The 15601-nt window shown below is 37.9% G+C and overlaps 1 protein-coding gene across 7 annotated transcripts in view; it reads left to right on the top strand.

The window, feature by feature from the left end:
* Positions 1-15601, top strand: part of LOC121635881 (interleukin-1 receptor accessory protein-like 1) — a 393288-nt gene that overhangs the window by 223111 nt on the left and 154576 nt on the right. For all 7 annotated transcript variants that reach the window (XM_041979267.1, XM_041979264.1, XM_041979263.1 and 4 more), the window contains exon 5: positions 2165-2318. In XM_041979267.1, coding sequence (XP_041835201.1) covers positions 2165-2318 — 154 coding nt within the window. The remainder of the gene's footprint in view (positions 1-2164; positions 2319-15601) is intronic.

Genomic DNA, 15601 nt, shown 5'->3' with positions numbered 1-15601 from the left:
AAATGAGGTTTCACTAATTCTAGAGTCTCGTCATTTGCAAAAATATGAGTTAACAAGTTAACATTTTGTAATGTGAGCTCTGTCAGCTCCGACCCGGCTATGACACAAACTCTTTGCTGAGCACACACTTTGCTTTTTGCATACAACGCATGATCACGACGTCCAGAGCCGGACTGACCATTGGCCGGCGCCGATCGGTCTGTGGGCCGCTTTAAAGAAAAAGTAATGCATCGCGAGCCAACGGTATTTGTACAGTAGGTACTGAACCAAACAAACAATGCCGAAGAGAGAGAGAAAAGTTTGCACATTAGAGCTGCGTTTTCGTGTGCATGTATCTTTCTCCACATGCAGAGTTTTCCCCTTCTCTCCCACACTCACCCCTCTCGCCGATGCCCCCCCCCTCCCCAACCGTCCACCGAAGCTTCATTCCGCCCCCCTTTTTAACGACCGCTCGTTGAAAAAACATTTCAAACCTCACATAATAACTTCAAATTCAAAACGTCAATTTCGCTAACAACAGAGTAGTCAACAATAAACTGCAGTTTACATTTCTTTTCAAAAGTGGTGACGTGACTGTCACGGTCAAATAGCATGCCTGCTAACGGTGATATTTGAAATGATTTTATTTACTCCTCCCTGGCAAGAACACAGCACTACACAACAACAAGGCAACGCAACAGTTTATAAAAGAGTAAAATTTACTTACCGAATCGATGTGCTAAACACAAGTACGTGAAGGTGCTCAAGAAAGCTCTGGTTGACGGCGCGGTTCACTGTGGACGTGTGCGGGAATGTTTCGGTGTCAGAAAAGAAAGAAACTAGACGAGGCAGATCTGCGCATGTCTGAAAGAACGCCCAAAGGACACTGGGTACAAAAAATGTTTTTTTCTAATTTGACTTAACTGAGATACATCAAGTTAGGCATGTTTTCCAACCCCAAATTACTACTTACTTATTAAAAAGTAGTGTTCACAACATGTTGATGAAAATTGAGTTTAGTTCACTTATCATATTTAATTAAGTTGTATATTAGCATTTACAGTGTAGAGCCAATTTGATGAGTAAGAATTTTGTAAATAGTTTATAGATAAGACTGACAATTTAACAAATTGTGCCACCCAGTACAGTGGTCATGTTTCACATTAATGACTGCAGAACATTCAAGTCACTTACTCCATAAGGATTTAATGAGCTCTCTCCATCAGATGTGGTCCTTGGAACATGTGCTTCAGCACCAGTGACATGTAGATCTTTTGAAGCTCCTTTACCACAGTTCCATATCAGGTGTTTTATGGTCTCTATCTTAAAGCAACTCTCAGGATCCAGTCCAAGCCAACTTAAGCATCTTAATGTAAAATCCTTGGTAATGCTTCCCTCTTGGTTTTCTTGTACAGTTGTTGGTTGGATATACTGTCAGGCCAAAAGATTTGGTGGATTATGTCTGTATTAGACACAGGCAAACACTGAACCATATATAAGTCTAGACTTGCTATTGTACAGGAGTATCTTTGTTTAGCGGCCATATTGTTCCAATCTCCAGAGTTGGGAAATTAGCATCCTAAGCCTCTCCTAGCTGCTTATATGTCTTTGTGCTATCCTTTCTGATAAGGCTTCCAAGGTAGGTGAAGTCTTCCATAAACTCAAGTGCTGGTCCACTCACTCGGATGGGTGCTGTGCGGGTGAAATTTATGCACATCACTGGAGTTTTGGAAGTATTGATGTTAAACGTGACCTGTTCTGGCATATTTGTTGAGCCTGTCAGTTTTTTGCATATTGGAGTGGTTTGTTGAAAGGAGAGTTAAGTCTTCCAGCTGAGAAGACAGGGTCACTCATGGCTCTGGGTTTGCCTGCTGTTGTGTTGAGAGAGGAAATGCACCCCTGTCTCTCTCTGGACTGTACTGGAAACCAATTAAGTGTTGCCCATAAGGGCAATACAGTTAAACCTGTCATAGAAGATTTTTATGATTATTATGTGGAATTGTCACAATTACCATCAAGTCACATAACAGTTTAAACCTTAACAACACAGTCAGAGCAAACTAATGTCTAAAATTAAGTTCCTCCAATCTAGTCCTGTCCACTTGAAATGAGGTGTATTTAACTCAGTTTGTTTACTTTATACTAATATGTTGCATCCCGCTTTGTATTTTCTTTTGAAAATAAGGAGTGCAAGCCAAAGCAATGGAGAGAGACCATAGAGAGGAAGAGGGACACTCTGTCCATCAAAGAAGTACGAGAAGATGATATTGGGAATTACACCTGTGAATTGCCTTTTGGGAACTTTGTGGTACGGAGGACGACTGAGCTGTCAGTCACAGGTAAGGAAACATTCTACTTTTTATGATTATTTCCTCCTGCAGACTAAAATTATATTTTATGTTTTTTGTTGTTTGTTTGTTTGTTTTTTGTTTGTTTGTTTGTTTTTTTCCCTCCCATGGCAAATAATGAAGCTGTAGCAATTTATTTTTCTTTCCAGGAAAAATGTCAGTGCTTGCACACTGAAATCAGCAATGCAAATATTATTCCATGTCTAAAGAAAAGCAGTTAACATGCACTTTTTTCTACATATAGTTTTTTTTAACAGTAATTTGCCAAAAATCTGTTGTTTTAGGTTTTTATTTAAAAACAGTAAGCTTTTTAAGCTAGTTCCCAGAACTGGTACATTCCGTAATGCTGCTGTCTTTCTGACTTCTCGCCTGCTTTAATTGCTAAGCAGTGGGAAATGCACCGAGCCACTTCAGCACTTTTCCTGAAGGCTGCTAAAATATTTAAGCCTGAATGCAAAGCAGGTGACAGATCGCTTGTCGCTGGCTTTGTCACAGCCAAGGTTGACAAGGGAGAACCCCCAAATTTACAGCTTAATTATAGACACCTCTTTCCTGAACTTTACAGTGTGTGTGTGTCATGAGTTGTGGCACTTTGATTCTTAAGTTTGATCTTAAAAAAACAATATCAAACATTTTGGATTGTTTTGCCCTTCTGAGTGTTTCAGCTTTTGTTGCCAGAAATCACTGATTGTAAGCATAAATTGCTTATTTATAAGAAGGATTCACACTCTTTTCAGTAAAATTGCTCAGGTGCTTTATACAGTTTCACATGACCACAGATCCTCTTGTCTATGACTCATTTGGCCAAGCTTTCCTACCCTGTGGTCGGTGCAAACACAAACAAATGTCTGACGCAGGCTGTCACAAAATAGAGACAAATGAAGTGGTTCAGAATGGATAAATGTGCGTCATCAATGCCATCGTTGTTGTGTGACGGTCAGATGGTCAGATGTGATGCGCCTTCTTAGCTGCTACTTGATTAGACTTTTGTGGGCCTTTTAAAGACTGACTCCGGTGAAGGCCGAACAGATTCTTTAATCATTTCTCACCATCCTCAAAATGTCATCCAGGGGGAATAAGTCTTAATCTTTCTGTCTACTTTTGAGACGTTCAGCATTTCAAAACCTGCAGACAGACATGATTAATGATAGGTCCATGGCAGGAGAAGCTGCATTTATGATTGTTGGAGAGAAATAACCCATCAGCTGCTGTCTCTGTGGGTTTATTCCCACATTCAGTGTAAATGGTTTCTCTTTTTAACCTTTTCTTAAACAGGCAACATTTACCATGACTCTGCACAAAGAATAGAATTTAAACTTTCTTTCCTGCAGGAGCACATGATCAAATATTAGCCTGACCTCATGAATAGTTCATGAAATCATATTGAAGACGTGTTTATTTCTCTCAGTTCTGGGATTTTGTCCATATTATCGCCTTAATAAATCAGTGACATGACTATAATGCAGCACGCTCCCAATAAATACATTTATGGGTGAGTCATGGATAAAACTGACTTACATTGTTTTGTTCTTTAGTTTTTTGTTGTTTTTTTTTTTTTTTAATGGCATAATTAGTCATTTTGAGAATTAGTTTACACTATTTCATGAGATCTTAATGAAATGCCTGTGACATGCATTGGTGAAAACAACACAAAAGACAGAACAGAAGCTCATTTTTCTTCCATTGATCTACATCTACAAGTGGATCATTGTAGAGGCGTGAAGTAACCCAATGACTCACTCTACCCCCCTCTTCCAGGATCTGCCTCTTTTGAGATCTTTAGCACTCAATAACTCTTTCTGGACAATATTTTGAGCATGAGAGAGCACATAATGAACAGCCTGAGAACTCATACTACACTCCAAAGTGGTAGAAAAACATAACAGAACTTAACAGTATAATTCTTCCTGCACCAATTGGCTCCACACCAATTGGCTCCTGTGTTTTAAGGTTTTAGCAACTAACATAAAAAAACCGTTTGCTTATGGGACTACCATTTCACCAATATTTGTATTTGTAAGTCCTAAACCAAATAGAAATGGTATTTCCAAGCTCCAACTTGTAAGTATAATGTAATTTTTGCTCATTAAACTCTGCCAGACTCGGTATGATTAGGGACTTCGTTCAATTGGGGGCTGCAACATTCAGTCCAAGTTTGCTTTTACACAATACTTAGTCACTTTAGCCTCATTTCCATCAAAGGGTTTGGCTTTGTACTGTTTTATGTGGTCTGGTACAGTAAACAGTGATCTCTGTTGTGCTTCCAACCAACTGTACCCTTACGCAGGGTATAATTTGGGAAGCAACTGAGGCATCACCTAAGTAATAGTCAGTGGTGCAATGCCAGACTAAATAAGAAAAATGCAACACATAAACAAAAGACACAAACGGTGGGAATCCAGCAGTTTGTGTTCTTTCTTCTTGGCATGTGCAGAAAGTGACATCTTTTATTCAGTCAATGGACTGCAGTGTGTCAAGCTCCACCCCTTTAGGGTAGGTAAGACTGAAACTCCTACGGAAGGGTCCTATAGAGGTAGGACAGATCAGATTGGATATTTTGGCAGCCTTCTCATGTTTTGCCTGTAGCAGCTTAAATAAAAAATATGCCTACTGTCCGTATCAAGCCAGACCCCTTGATGGAAATGGGGGAAAACAAACTAAACCTTTTTGATGATGTTTTCCCCTCCTTGCCTGAGGTGGCACTGCATCAAGAACCCCTGAAGAAGACAGGACCAACAACAAACAAGATAACTCATCATTTATCATTTATTGGTGAAATGCCCTGTGTTGAAGTCTGCTTCTTGCCTTTGGTTCACTTCAAGCGAACCAAGTACTACCTTTTTAGATAGACCAGTTTAATTCATTGATACGCATCAGAGTTTGGTTGCACATTAACAACTTTTAACTAACCAGACTTTCTAAACAGACAAAGATTCAAATCAGAAAGTCGGGTGTGAAGGCACTCTAAAGCTTAAAGGACATCAAGAAGAAGTTAGATTACCTTGTAGAGATCTAAAAACATGACACGTCTGTCTGATAGTGGAATAATAACGTATTAAGTAAAGTAAGTAAGCAAAAGATTTTAAACCTCCGATGTCTGAGCTACAACAAATGCAGCATCACCTGAAGTTAAAGCCCGGTGGACAAAAAGAGAAAAAAGTCTGGATAATTTTTCAGTGATGTGACTCTACCCTGCAAATCTGAGTGACACACTTTCAGATCCAAACATCCTAAAACAAATTTTCCAGGCTAGTTGTTTTTTTTCCTGTAAGTTTTTGTGGTGTTACTGACAGAAAAAAAAACTCTTTTATTCCCCATAATGTTTTCCCTTTGAAATAATGTTTATATGTGAATTCAAACTGGCATATAAAGCTATGAACGCTGGGAACGGCTGGTCTATTCACAACAGTTAAACTCTGATGCTCATCAGTTTATATGTCTCTTTTTAAAAGCCAGAGGTGGATGCCGGACTGATGCTGTTACATCTAACTTTCCATCTAGTAAAGATGAAACTTGAGTCTGTGTGAAACAGTGAAAGCTGTTTCTCTAGCATGGATGAGAGCTGAAAAAAGAATGAATTGTGTGATGGGAACAAACTGCTTTAATCAACACACTTCAAACATCACAGTTTTGACCATTTACCTCTTTTTATTTTACTGAAGACAAGTGGTGGACTCCACTCAAAGAAGAGACACGAATGAACAGTTTCACCGCGAGTTGGCTTTTACTGTAAGTTAGAACATACAGCTTTACCTCAAAACAAAAAAGAGCAGAAAAAACTTCAGTGTTCTTCGTGTAGAAGCAAATCTTTTCATCACTGGAAAGAAATGACTGTTTTCACTCTGCTCTGTTTCTTCTGGCTCTGTTGCTTTTTCCTTTTAGTAAAATTGCTATCCTCCAAATGTTTGATCTACTAATTATTTTCTGCTTTCAACTGAAGACGATTTGAGTTTTTAATAGTGTTTTCCTTTCTTTACCTGTGGCAGCAGTACGAACCGTATGAACTGTGCTAATAGCCCAGCTTTTTTGATCTCCCTTTTAGCTGCTCTTACTGCCACAATACAAATCACACAATGCGAATCCCATCTTATAAGGAGAAAGCTTTTCTTCTTGGAAAGAACTCGTATGCGTGGTCTTTAAGCAGTGTGGGAGGTTTCATGATCTAGGTTGATTTGCTCCCCCAGTCCAGAAGCGTTCATGTGATTACCCCCAAAAATGAATCAATATGCAAGACTGTTTTTGACAGATTCAGTGGTTTTAAATTAAAATTATTGCCCTCTACTAGTTTTGTTATTCATACTCGTGGGCAAAACACCCAGGTTTGTCTAATTTTCTCAATTAATCATGTTAATAAGCATTCCAGGGTTCAGTTGTTGTGGAAATTGTCAACCATTCATCCCTATTAATATTTCAACCAGAGGGCCGATTTGAGCAAAAGTAACAACAGTGGCAAAGAAAAATAAACAAGATGAGGGAAAAAAAAAGGTTATTACCTTTAGGAAATCTGTCCCACATGTAAAAACCACTGTTAGCTCACCATGTGCTCTGTGATCCTTTATTTTCTAGTCAGAAGCTCTGGAAAATCTGTTAATTTGTATTTGTTTATTATTTTTTGGCTTCGTCAGTAAGAATTATTTTCTCCTTAACAAGATCCCTGACTGTTGGCACTTGTTGGCTCAGTGTGTTGTTACCCTCCTCTGTTAAAATTCATTCTGAGTGACGTGGGAAAACTCCTAATTACTCTAAAATGTTATATGTTTACTCCTTTTTTGACATACATAAGTCACCATTACCTGGGTGCTGCACTCTGGGACAATGACGCTGGTTGTCCTTAAACCAAAAGCTGAGGAGGAGGTGAAGGTAAACGTGACAGCCCGCTGCTTCATTTAGTCCATTTTGTTTCAGCTACAACTGATGCCTCTCAAACAAATGCAGCAGTACAGCGGCCGGCAGATGTGTATTACCCATTCACCATCCTATTTATACATATATATTTAAGTAAGCAGCTGTAAAAAAACTGTAAGTTTAAAGTAAATTAAACATTCTTATCGAAATTAGAATGTATCTGATGGTATTAGCAACCATTCTGCAGCACAAACAGCAGATATTTGGCTCTGCTCCGTCCTCTTCATCCATCTAGTCATCGTTTTATGTCCTCATCATTGTCAATGAGCTTAGGTTCAAATTGAAAAGGATGAACCGTAACAGTGAGTCAGTGTACTTCTAATGTGCCAGAGACTGTACCAGCCGTGTGTCATCATTATCCAAATTGTATTGCAAAGTAAAACTCAGTGGTGGAATTATTATTGTTTCTTTTTATTTACAACAACTAAACAGTTGAGACTCTTTTGAATATGATGTTTTTATAAGTGAAACAGATGTTTATCATACAAGGTCTTTTTTCCCCACCAACTCAGTTTCCTTTAAATCAGAAAAAAATAAAATAAAAAAGAATGTTAGTAAATATCTGTTCCATTGTATCCATTACATGCTTATAGTGGTAAATGTGCTTTAAGTAATCCATGTAGACATCTGTGGTTCAGATCTGACCTTTTCATGTGGATACGGTCTTTGTTAATCTAGAATGAGTATAAACCTTTCTGGAATATTAACATCAACCTTACAGATTATTCCCATTCACTCTCACTTTTAAAAAAACACACCATTTTCGCCATTTATCACCAGCCTACAGGCCCTTTCAAAGCAGTGCAGTGGGACAAAAGGTCAGATTTTAATTGATTATGATGAGCACAGCTGAAATCATAATGAGCTCCGCGACTGTGTGACTGGAAGTGACGATCAGTTTGGTGGGCTTTTGGACTTCTTTGTAATCCCCACCATTTGATGTCGTAAATTAAACAACTGAATAAAGGAAGAGCGGGGAAATAGATACACAGGAGAGCGGCAACTTTGCTGTGTAAAATAGACTGTAGCTAATGAGCTGGGACTGATGCCGTTAACCTGCTTTTCTTATTTAGAACCAGCACACACTGAAGTGTGTTTGGTTGAGGAAAAGGAGGGGTTTGTTTTTCAGCAGCAGCGTATAAATAACCAGGTTGAAAACTATCATGAAAATATCTCTCAGCATGAAGTGCTCCTGACTTCCTCCTTTAAGAGACTCTTGTTTTCACCCCGTGTCTTTGAGGTCGGAGTGTTTTTAGTCAGCAGAGCTGATACTTTAGTGGCTCTTTGGCTTCAAGCAATGCTCAATGCAATGCACATTTCGATAACCTTTCAGTCTGGGGCTTTCAAAACCAATTCGTCTTGAGTGAGTAGTTGTTTGTTGCTAGGTAGTGTCATGCTACTTCAGTGTCTCGTTTAAGGTTCAGTGTTCAGAAATATAACAGGCTGCATATGAAAAGTACTATTTATGCTTCTTGAGCTCGGCTACTTCCACTGAATGATGGAAGCCTTGCCCTGAATATGTCTTCCCTGTAAAACATGTTAACTTGAACTTTATTTAATTCAGCATTAACATTTTAAGTGTGGAAAAACTCATGAGGTATGTAATAATTGATAATTACAATATCCTAGTCTCAAAAGAAAACGCAATGGATTTGTTTGCCCACATGCTTAAATAATAGTTGTGAAATGATGATATTTAACATTGAGTTAGATGAGGGTCAAACAGAGTATCACATGGAGCATTGGCATAAAAAACCAACACTGACGACGAGGGAGAACCTCTGCTTTTGGAAACACTCAACTACAAGACACTGTAATCCACCTTTATTGTAGGTGTTGGTCTGCGTTTGCTCATGCAGGTTAAAAGAGAGATGAGAATATCGTGTCATCTGTGAGTAATGATGCATATTGGTTGTAAAAAAAAAAAAAAAGCTGGCATTTTCAGATTTATTTAACTTGGGATCCAGTTTGAAACAATAATGGTTTTGGGACTACAAATGCAGGTTCCATGTAGACAAAATGTCCAAATGATAAAAAGCTTTTGCAGAAACATCTACACTTGTCTGGGCAAGGCCTTAGAATGTAGAAATTTAGCAATATTTGGTCATGTGACAAAATTTACTACTAATTTTGGAGCCCTAAAAGTTAAGTGATATATACAAACAGTATGTTCTAGATGTTTGGACCAAAGTAATTACTGCATATTATGATGGCAGCGGAGTTGGCTAAACGCTTTTTAAATAAAACACATGACTTTAAATGCCTGTTGTCCTGAATAGTTTTCCAATCTGGCTGCAATGTTACCACCAACCATGAAACAAACCTGAAAGGAAACGCTTCTACAGTTTACACCATCCAGCAATCACAATGTACATGAGAAATCACATCTGCCCCCTCATCCAATTACCAAATCAGTTATCCGAAACAATAGAGAGAAATTTTATTTCAGGAATAGAACTCCTTCCTCTGATGCAAACTACAAAACAAAAGCTACGCAACTGCAAGCCGACACACTGCCGCAGCATGTCCAACAAAAAGTCAGAAGAGTCCCCGATTTACACCCATTAACCCATCAAACCGCTTCATCACAACTTTACACACACTCTTCAAAGGAAAAACACTTCTGACTTCAGGCTGATAGCTAGACTGATGAAACCGTTAACAATTAACCTTAACATTATATATGCAATCCTGTCACCATGGTGGATGTTACAGCTGCAACATATTGACTCCAAATCATTTTATTCCACTTCATTGTTCCTCAGGAGATGCTTTAGTTTTACTGAGTGAAAATACATTTGGCATTTGTATTGATGGTGGCAGTTTGAGGAGCATAACAATGTTTAAGGCACACTAAAGTCATGTTATTAACATCCTATTTTTATCCAACCTGAAACTATTTTCTCCTGTTTAATATAACCTTATAACACCTTGATTCTTCAAAGCATATCTTCTCTCTGGACTATTAAGTGGGCTTTACCTTTTTCCTTTCTCATCCCTGAGTTGACTCATTAGCATATGAATGCAGTTGGATAATAATTTGTCCTTTAATTGATGGAAGATAATTAATTTGGCCAAGGTGCTAATGAAAGAGAGACAATGATGCGCAATGAGTGGATCTACAAAGAAATCCTTTTCTTCTTGAGAATTTGATACGCTGTGTAATCAGCAGGTGCTTGATGAGCTTTATAAATTAGCACATCTTCTTTAAATCATTACCTTTGATATTTTGTCATTTTATTAGGGAACCCACTTAAGAATGAAAAATGATGAATCAAATTTACTCCCTCCTACTTTTTTCTATTTCAGTGCATTTCTTCAGGGGTTATTTGTTAATACTTTGCATTATGGGAACTTAACAAGGCTCACATGTATGCGGATGTCAGTACAGTTTGATTAGAATTTGCAGAATTCACACACTCGGCAGATCTCAGTGTTGGGTTCATTTTAATATCTTGACTTCTGTCATGTCATGGCCTTGGCATGGCGCTATGATCCTCACACCCTCATAATGCTCTGAAGCTGTGGTGCAGGTCCTTCTGCGGGCTGTTCTCACCACTCGTCACATCGCTGTGGGGAGTCGGTGGATTAATTAAGATAAGTCACTCAAGCATCTGTTTGCTGTAGAAATGGATGAGAGCATGTGTTTTTCCTCTTTTTTATCCAGTCAGGCTTATCCTGCCACTCTGCTGCAGCTTTTTTTTTTTATCAGTCATGGGATGTTTGACAAATACAACACACTACAGTACTCAATGTGTGTGTATTTGTAGCTACTTCAATATTGATTGTTTGAACAGTATCGACATTGCAGGCGACAGAGCTGTTACAACTTCTAAGCTTTCATAATAGTATTTTTTTTTGTGGGTATTGTCCTGCTAGCATCAGATAATCCAGCTATATTTTATATAATTTAAGATGGTCCATGGAGTTAAAAGCATATGCATCAGACACATTATTGTAGCTCAGTGAGATATAAAGTCACCTGTGGAAACCTTGTATTTATTTTATTTGTTTATTTTGTGCAATTGAATCAGCTTTTTAAAATTGTTATTCATGTGTTACATTTTTTTTAAGCCCCAGCTTTTTTCCCTACCAATGTGGGGTCAAGATGTGAGTTTTAAACACTGATGTAATATATTTTTAAAAAATCTACAATAATCAGATTTTTTCTTTCCTTCTTTAAAAGCTGCAAAGCTTCTAATTGACCTTAAAAAGGATGAGGATAATCCTCCATGATGGGCAATAAATGACAGAGCAATAAATGGAAATAGCTTAAAACGTTAAACTATCCCTATGCTGATTTCTGTGGGCAATATGTGGACATCATGGGCAAGTTTTAATATTTAACAGTCTTATGTTTGTCATTCTTTAACACACGCAGAATTAGATGGAAGCCATTCAGAATTTAGTTCTGAATTTAGGACTTGTGATAAGCTGAATTTCAAACGGAAAGATTGTGTTTCACTGCAAATTAAATAAAGGATGGATGGTCTCATCATCAATCATACATTTAGCAACAAATGGTAATAAGGAACAATTTGTGTATAGAAAAACAAGTCTTACTCTCTCCATTGAGTAAAAGTCAGTCCAATGTTGACTCTTATCTTATCTCTTGCTCGCCTATCTGTTGATATCCAGTTGCTGGCATGTGACACAGTGCCGTAAAATGAATTCTTGGGGTGCTTGCAGGCCATGACAGCTCCAGGTATGTACGTAATGAATGTTCCATCAAATAAAGTCAGATATTAGAGCTGAAATAAAGAACCACTGCAACAAAATGAGGGCATTTGGAAAAGTGGATTTCAAAATGTTGTTTATGCCAAATGAAGTGTATCTACAAGTGTTAAAGTAAATGGAGGTTTCATGAATATGATGGCCCACTGAGGTTAGTGCAGAAAAGAGGAAAACAGCATAATTTTATGTTCTGACAAATTGTTCTTTATGGATGTTTTTCTATCTGCTTCTTTTTAGTTTTCTTCATTTAATAAACTGTCCCTGACCTCGACTAAGAGGTTTAAAATAAGAAAAATAGTAGAGGATTTTTGGCCTTTCCCATTTTTTCTTTGTCTGTCTTATGGAGATCAAGAACAATTTAACTTTGGTCAACATTATGAAGGCAATATTTTGAAAATCTGATCATGATTTTATTTCTATGTTTTCAGAGACCAAAATCTGGACACAAACATGCACATGGACTCATCCATCCATCACTAGCAACAATACCACATGTCAACATTTAATTTGCCTTTGCGACATAGTTGGACCTCAGTTATAGTGAAGATTAAGCACTCTGCACTGTTACGGTGCTTATTTTTTATTTAGGTTGATGAGGTGGGTTTATTTTTAGTTTTTTTTCTTTTTTCCCCACCCAGCTTTAATTAGCAAAAGGCACTTCAGTGAAAGAAATTGCTCTGAGGATGATCAGCAAAATGTTTCCATTCAGGCAGAAGACGATTAACTTTTACCTTTTTTCCTAATTTGTGTGCAATGTTTATTTAATAACATTATCACACACACGACTGCATGTTTTGATTGTATATTAAATGGTTAATAGTGCTTGGTTAAACTTGTTTTTATAAACTTAACATACATCATGCCCCAACACATGCAGTTATGCCCTCCATTGAGAGTTCTGACGCTCCACTATGTCTCCCTTGTCTTTAGCAATGACCTGCCCCCCCCACCCCCTGTGGTTTGGCAGGTAGTTTGTTATGTGTTCCCTTGCCATCACTACCCCAGCCCAATGACTCAACTCACCCCAGCAGCAGCAGCATGTGCATACTGTAGTGCACACTCAGCATCCCAGTGGGTTTCCAGCTGCTGGTGCAGCAGCACACAGGAGACGGGATTGCAGAGTTTACACTGGGTGGGGGTGGGGTTGAAACAGGAGAGTGTGAAGTATGTTATTCTCAACCTGAAGTGGTTGCTTGGTTACTGTATATCGGCACATGTAATTTTACTGAAATGTGCATGGCTGACAGATATGTTTTTTAATTAAAAGCAAAGGTGGCTTTAACTTTGAGTCCTCTCAGATAAAACATTCACAGATACAAAGCTTGTGAATGTCTGTCACCCTACATTTGCATTCCTCTGTATCCTTAGGTCATCTGTTGTGTCTGTATTGTTTGCTCCGATGAAACAGTGACAGGTAATTGGCAAGATGTGTCTGGATGCCTCCCCCCCCTTTTGGCTCGGCCTGGTAGATGTGGAGCCCCATAAACAAGTCGGTTTGAGTTGGCCGGCGTTCCACAAGGTTAGGTGACTTTGATCAGTGTCCCTTTGTTTTATGAAGAGGCACTTTCTGGGCACAAGTGCTGTTTTAACAAACAAGACTATTTCTCTTGGCATTTTAACTTAAGACTTAGGACACGTGGCTAACAAGGGTGGATGAAACTGGGTTTCTGAGCTTAATATATTGTTGTCAAATGTTATTTATTGGTATATTAGATAAACAGATTAGCTTATTAATAAAGATGTGCTTTTTAATCCAGTTAAAACTCCACAGGATATTGAAAGCTTTTCTAGTTATCATAAGCTGGTTATGATCAATAACCATTTCATCAACTGCAGCTGCCCACCTTATAACTGAAAATTAAAAAACATTACAGCTTTACTGGTCTTTTGATAGCAGCTTCCAGTCAGTTACAGGATTCAGTTTCACATTTTATCACTAACTTTTAAGAGTCTCCAAAGCATTGTGCTCCCTTACCTGTTTGAACTTTTTACAGCCTCATTATCCATCCAACGTACTGAGATCTACGAATCAACTGCTTTTGGATGTTTCTACCTACAGGCTGAAAACTAAAAGTGATGAAGGCTTTTTTCTTTTAGTTTTTAATCCATGGAACTGCCTGCGTTTGTCTAATCAAACTGACACAGTTTGTAGAGCTTTTTAAAACTTTTGTTGAAGCAACACCACAGAGGTTTCCAATCCTAAAACTATACTTTTTCCAGGCCAAAGCTCCACATGACAGCTGAGTTTTGTTTTATGGCGCTACGTATGAAATAACTTAATTATTTTTCCACAAGGTTTACATACATTTTATTTTTCATCCCCTTGTTTTCTTGTTTTCTGCACCAACCTGCTTGTTCTTCATCTGTTTAAAAGAAAAAAGCACAATTATACTTTGAAAATCTGGCAATTGTGAGCATAAACTTGGAATAATTTGTTTTTGTCGTCAGTTTCTTCTTGAACTGCCAAGCAGTCTTTTCTCTCACCTGTCAAATCTTTAGCATACAAACCCTATTAACCATTATCCACAATGTAGCCCCTAAAACCTGAGATGCTACAAACATTAGCATTGAGCTGTAAAAACAACAGAATCCTCAAGTTCTCGTGTTTGTCTTTCACTGTGGAAAATGTTGCATCAGCTGAGCCACTTAGTTACCTTTTGAATTATTTAATGTAGATTTTCTGTTTACTCTTTGCTTTGTGGCATTTTCATATTGTAGACTGGTTTCCAGTGTTACCATTGGTATTTGAGCACCTTGTTGGCTGGTCTAAATCACATTTAATTAGTAGCAATGTTAATATATCATCTAAACCTCAACTTCCATAGACTCCTTTACTTAAGATGGTAACAAAAATATCATCATCCTCACGACTCAGCTTCAAACCACTTCTATTTGAAATGAATACCTTTAAGACTTTGTTGTACTGAAGGTGAACTTTGAACAGTTCAACAGGTACGATAACTGTTTGAACAGAAAATACAAAAAGATCATGTAATCTGCATCCATGCTGTCATTGATTTGATCTTTAAAAACAGCAGCCTTGGTAATGATCCCCCTGAATGGAAGTGAGATTAAGAGCTTATTAGCCCTGACTACCATCCGTTGGAAGGTATTCCTTGTTATTTGACAGACCTGATTACTTTCTCTACCAGCTGAAACTGAATTACAATAAATTTGGAATTAAATTAAATGTACCTTACCTCAGTTCTACACAGATTTGTGTGCAGATATAAGATCTCCAAACTTCCCGTCACCTTTGCAGCGAGCTTCCGTCAAACATCTCATCAAATATCTATCAATTAGCTAACTGTGCTTACAATTGCTCCTCTGACACACCATACATCTGGGATTGCTAATTAAGATTGCATGTTACATAATTAATGCCTTCACTCTGCTAATTAGCACTCACTTAGTGCTGCAGCTTTTGAGATGTGAAAATCGATGCTAAGGTAGCATTAATGTGATTCTACACCAGTTATATAAATCAGATCAGAAGCAAAAGAAAAGTTGTTTGATTTAAAGATTTACAGTCTACAAACATCAAGAAAAACAGCACATATGGACTGATGCACAGCTGAGGACATGTGTGCATGTCTGTGATGTTGCTTTAGATGTTGAGTGACTTTAGATTTATC

This window comes from Melanotaenia boesemani, chromosome 24 (genome assembly GCF_017639745.1).
Source record: "Melanotaenia boesemani isolate fMelBoe1 chromosome 24, fMelBoe1.pri, whole genome shotgun sequence".
In the NCBI taxonomy this organism is placed as follows: domain Eukaryota; kingdom Metazoa; phylum Chordata; class Actinopteri; order Atheriniformes; family Melanotaeniidae; genus Melanotaenia; species Melanotaenia boesemani.
Note: the sequence above shows the minus strand (reverse complement) of the source record. Positions and strands in the feature narration are given on the sequence as shown.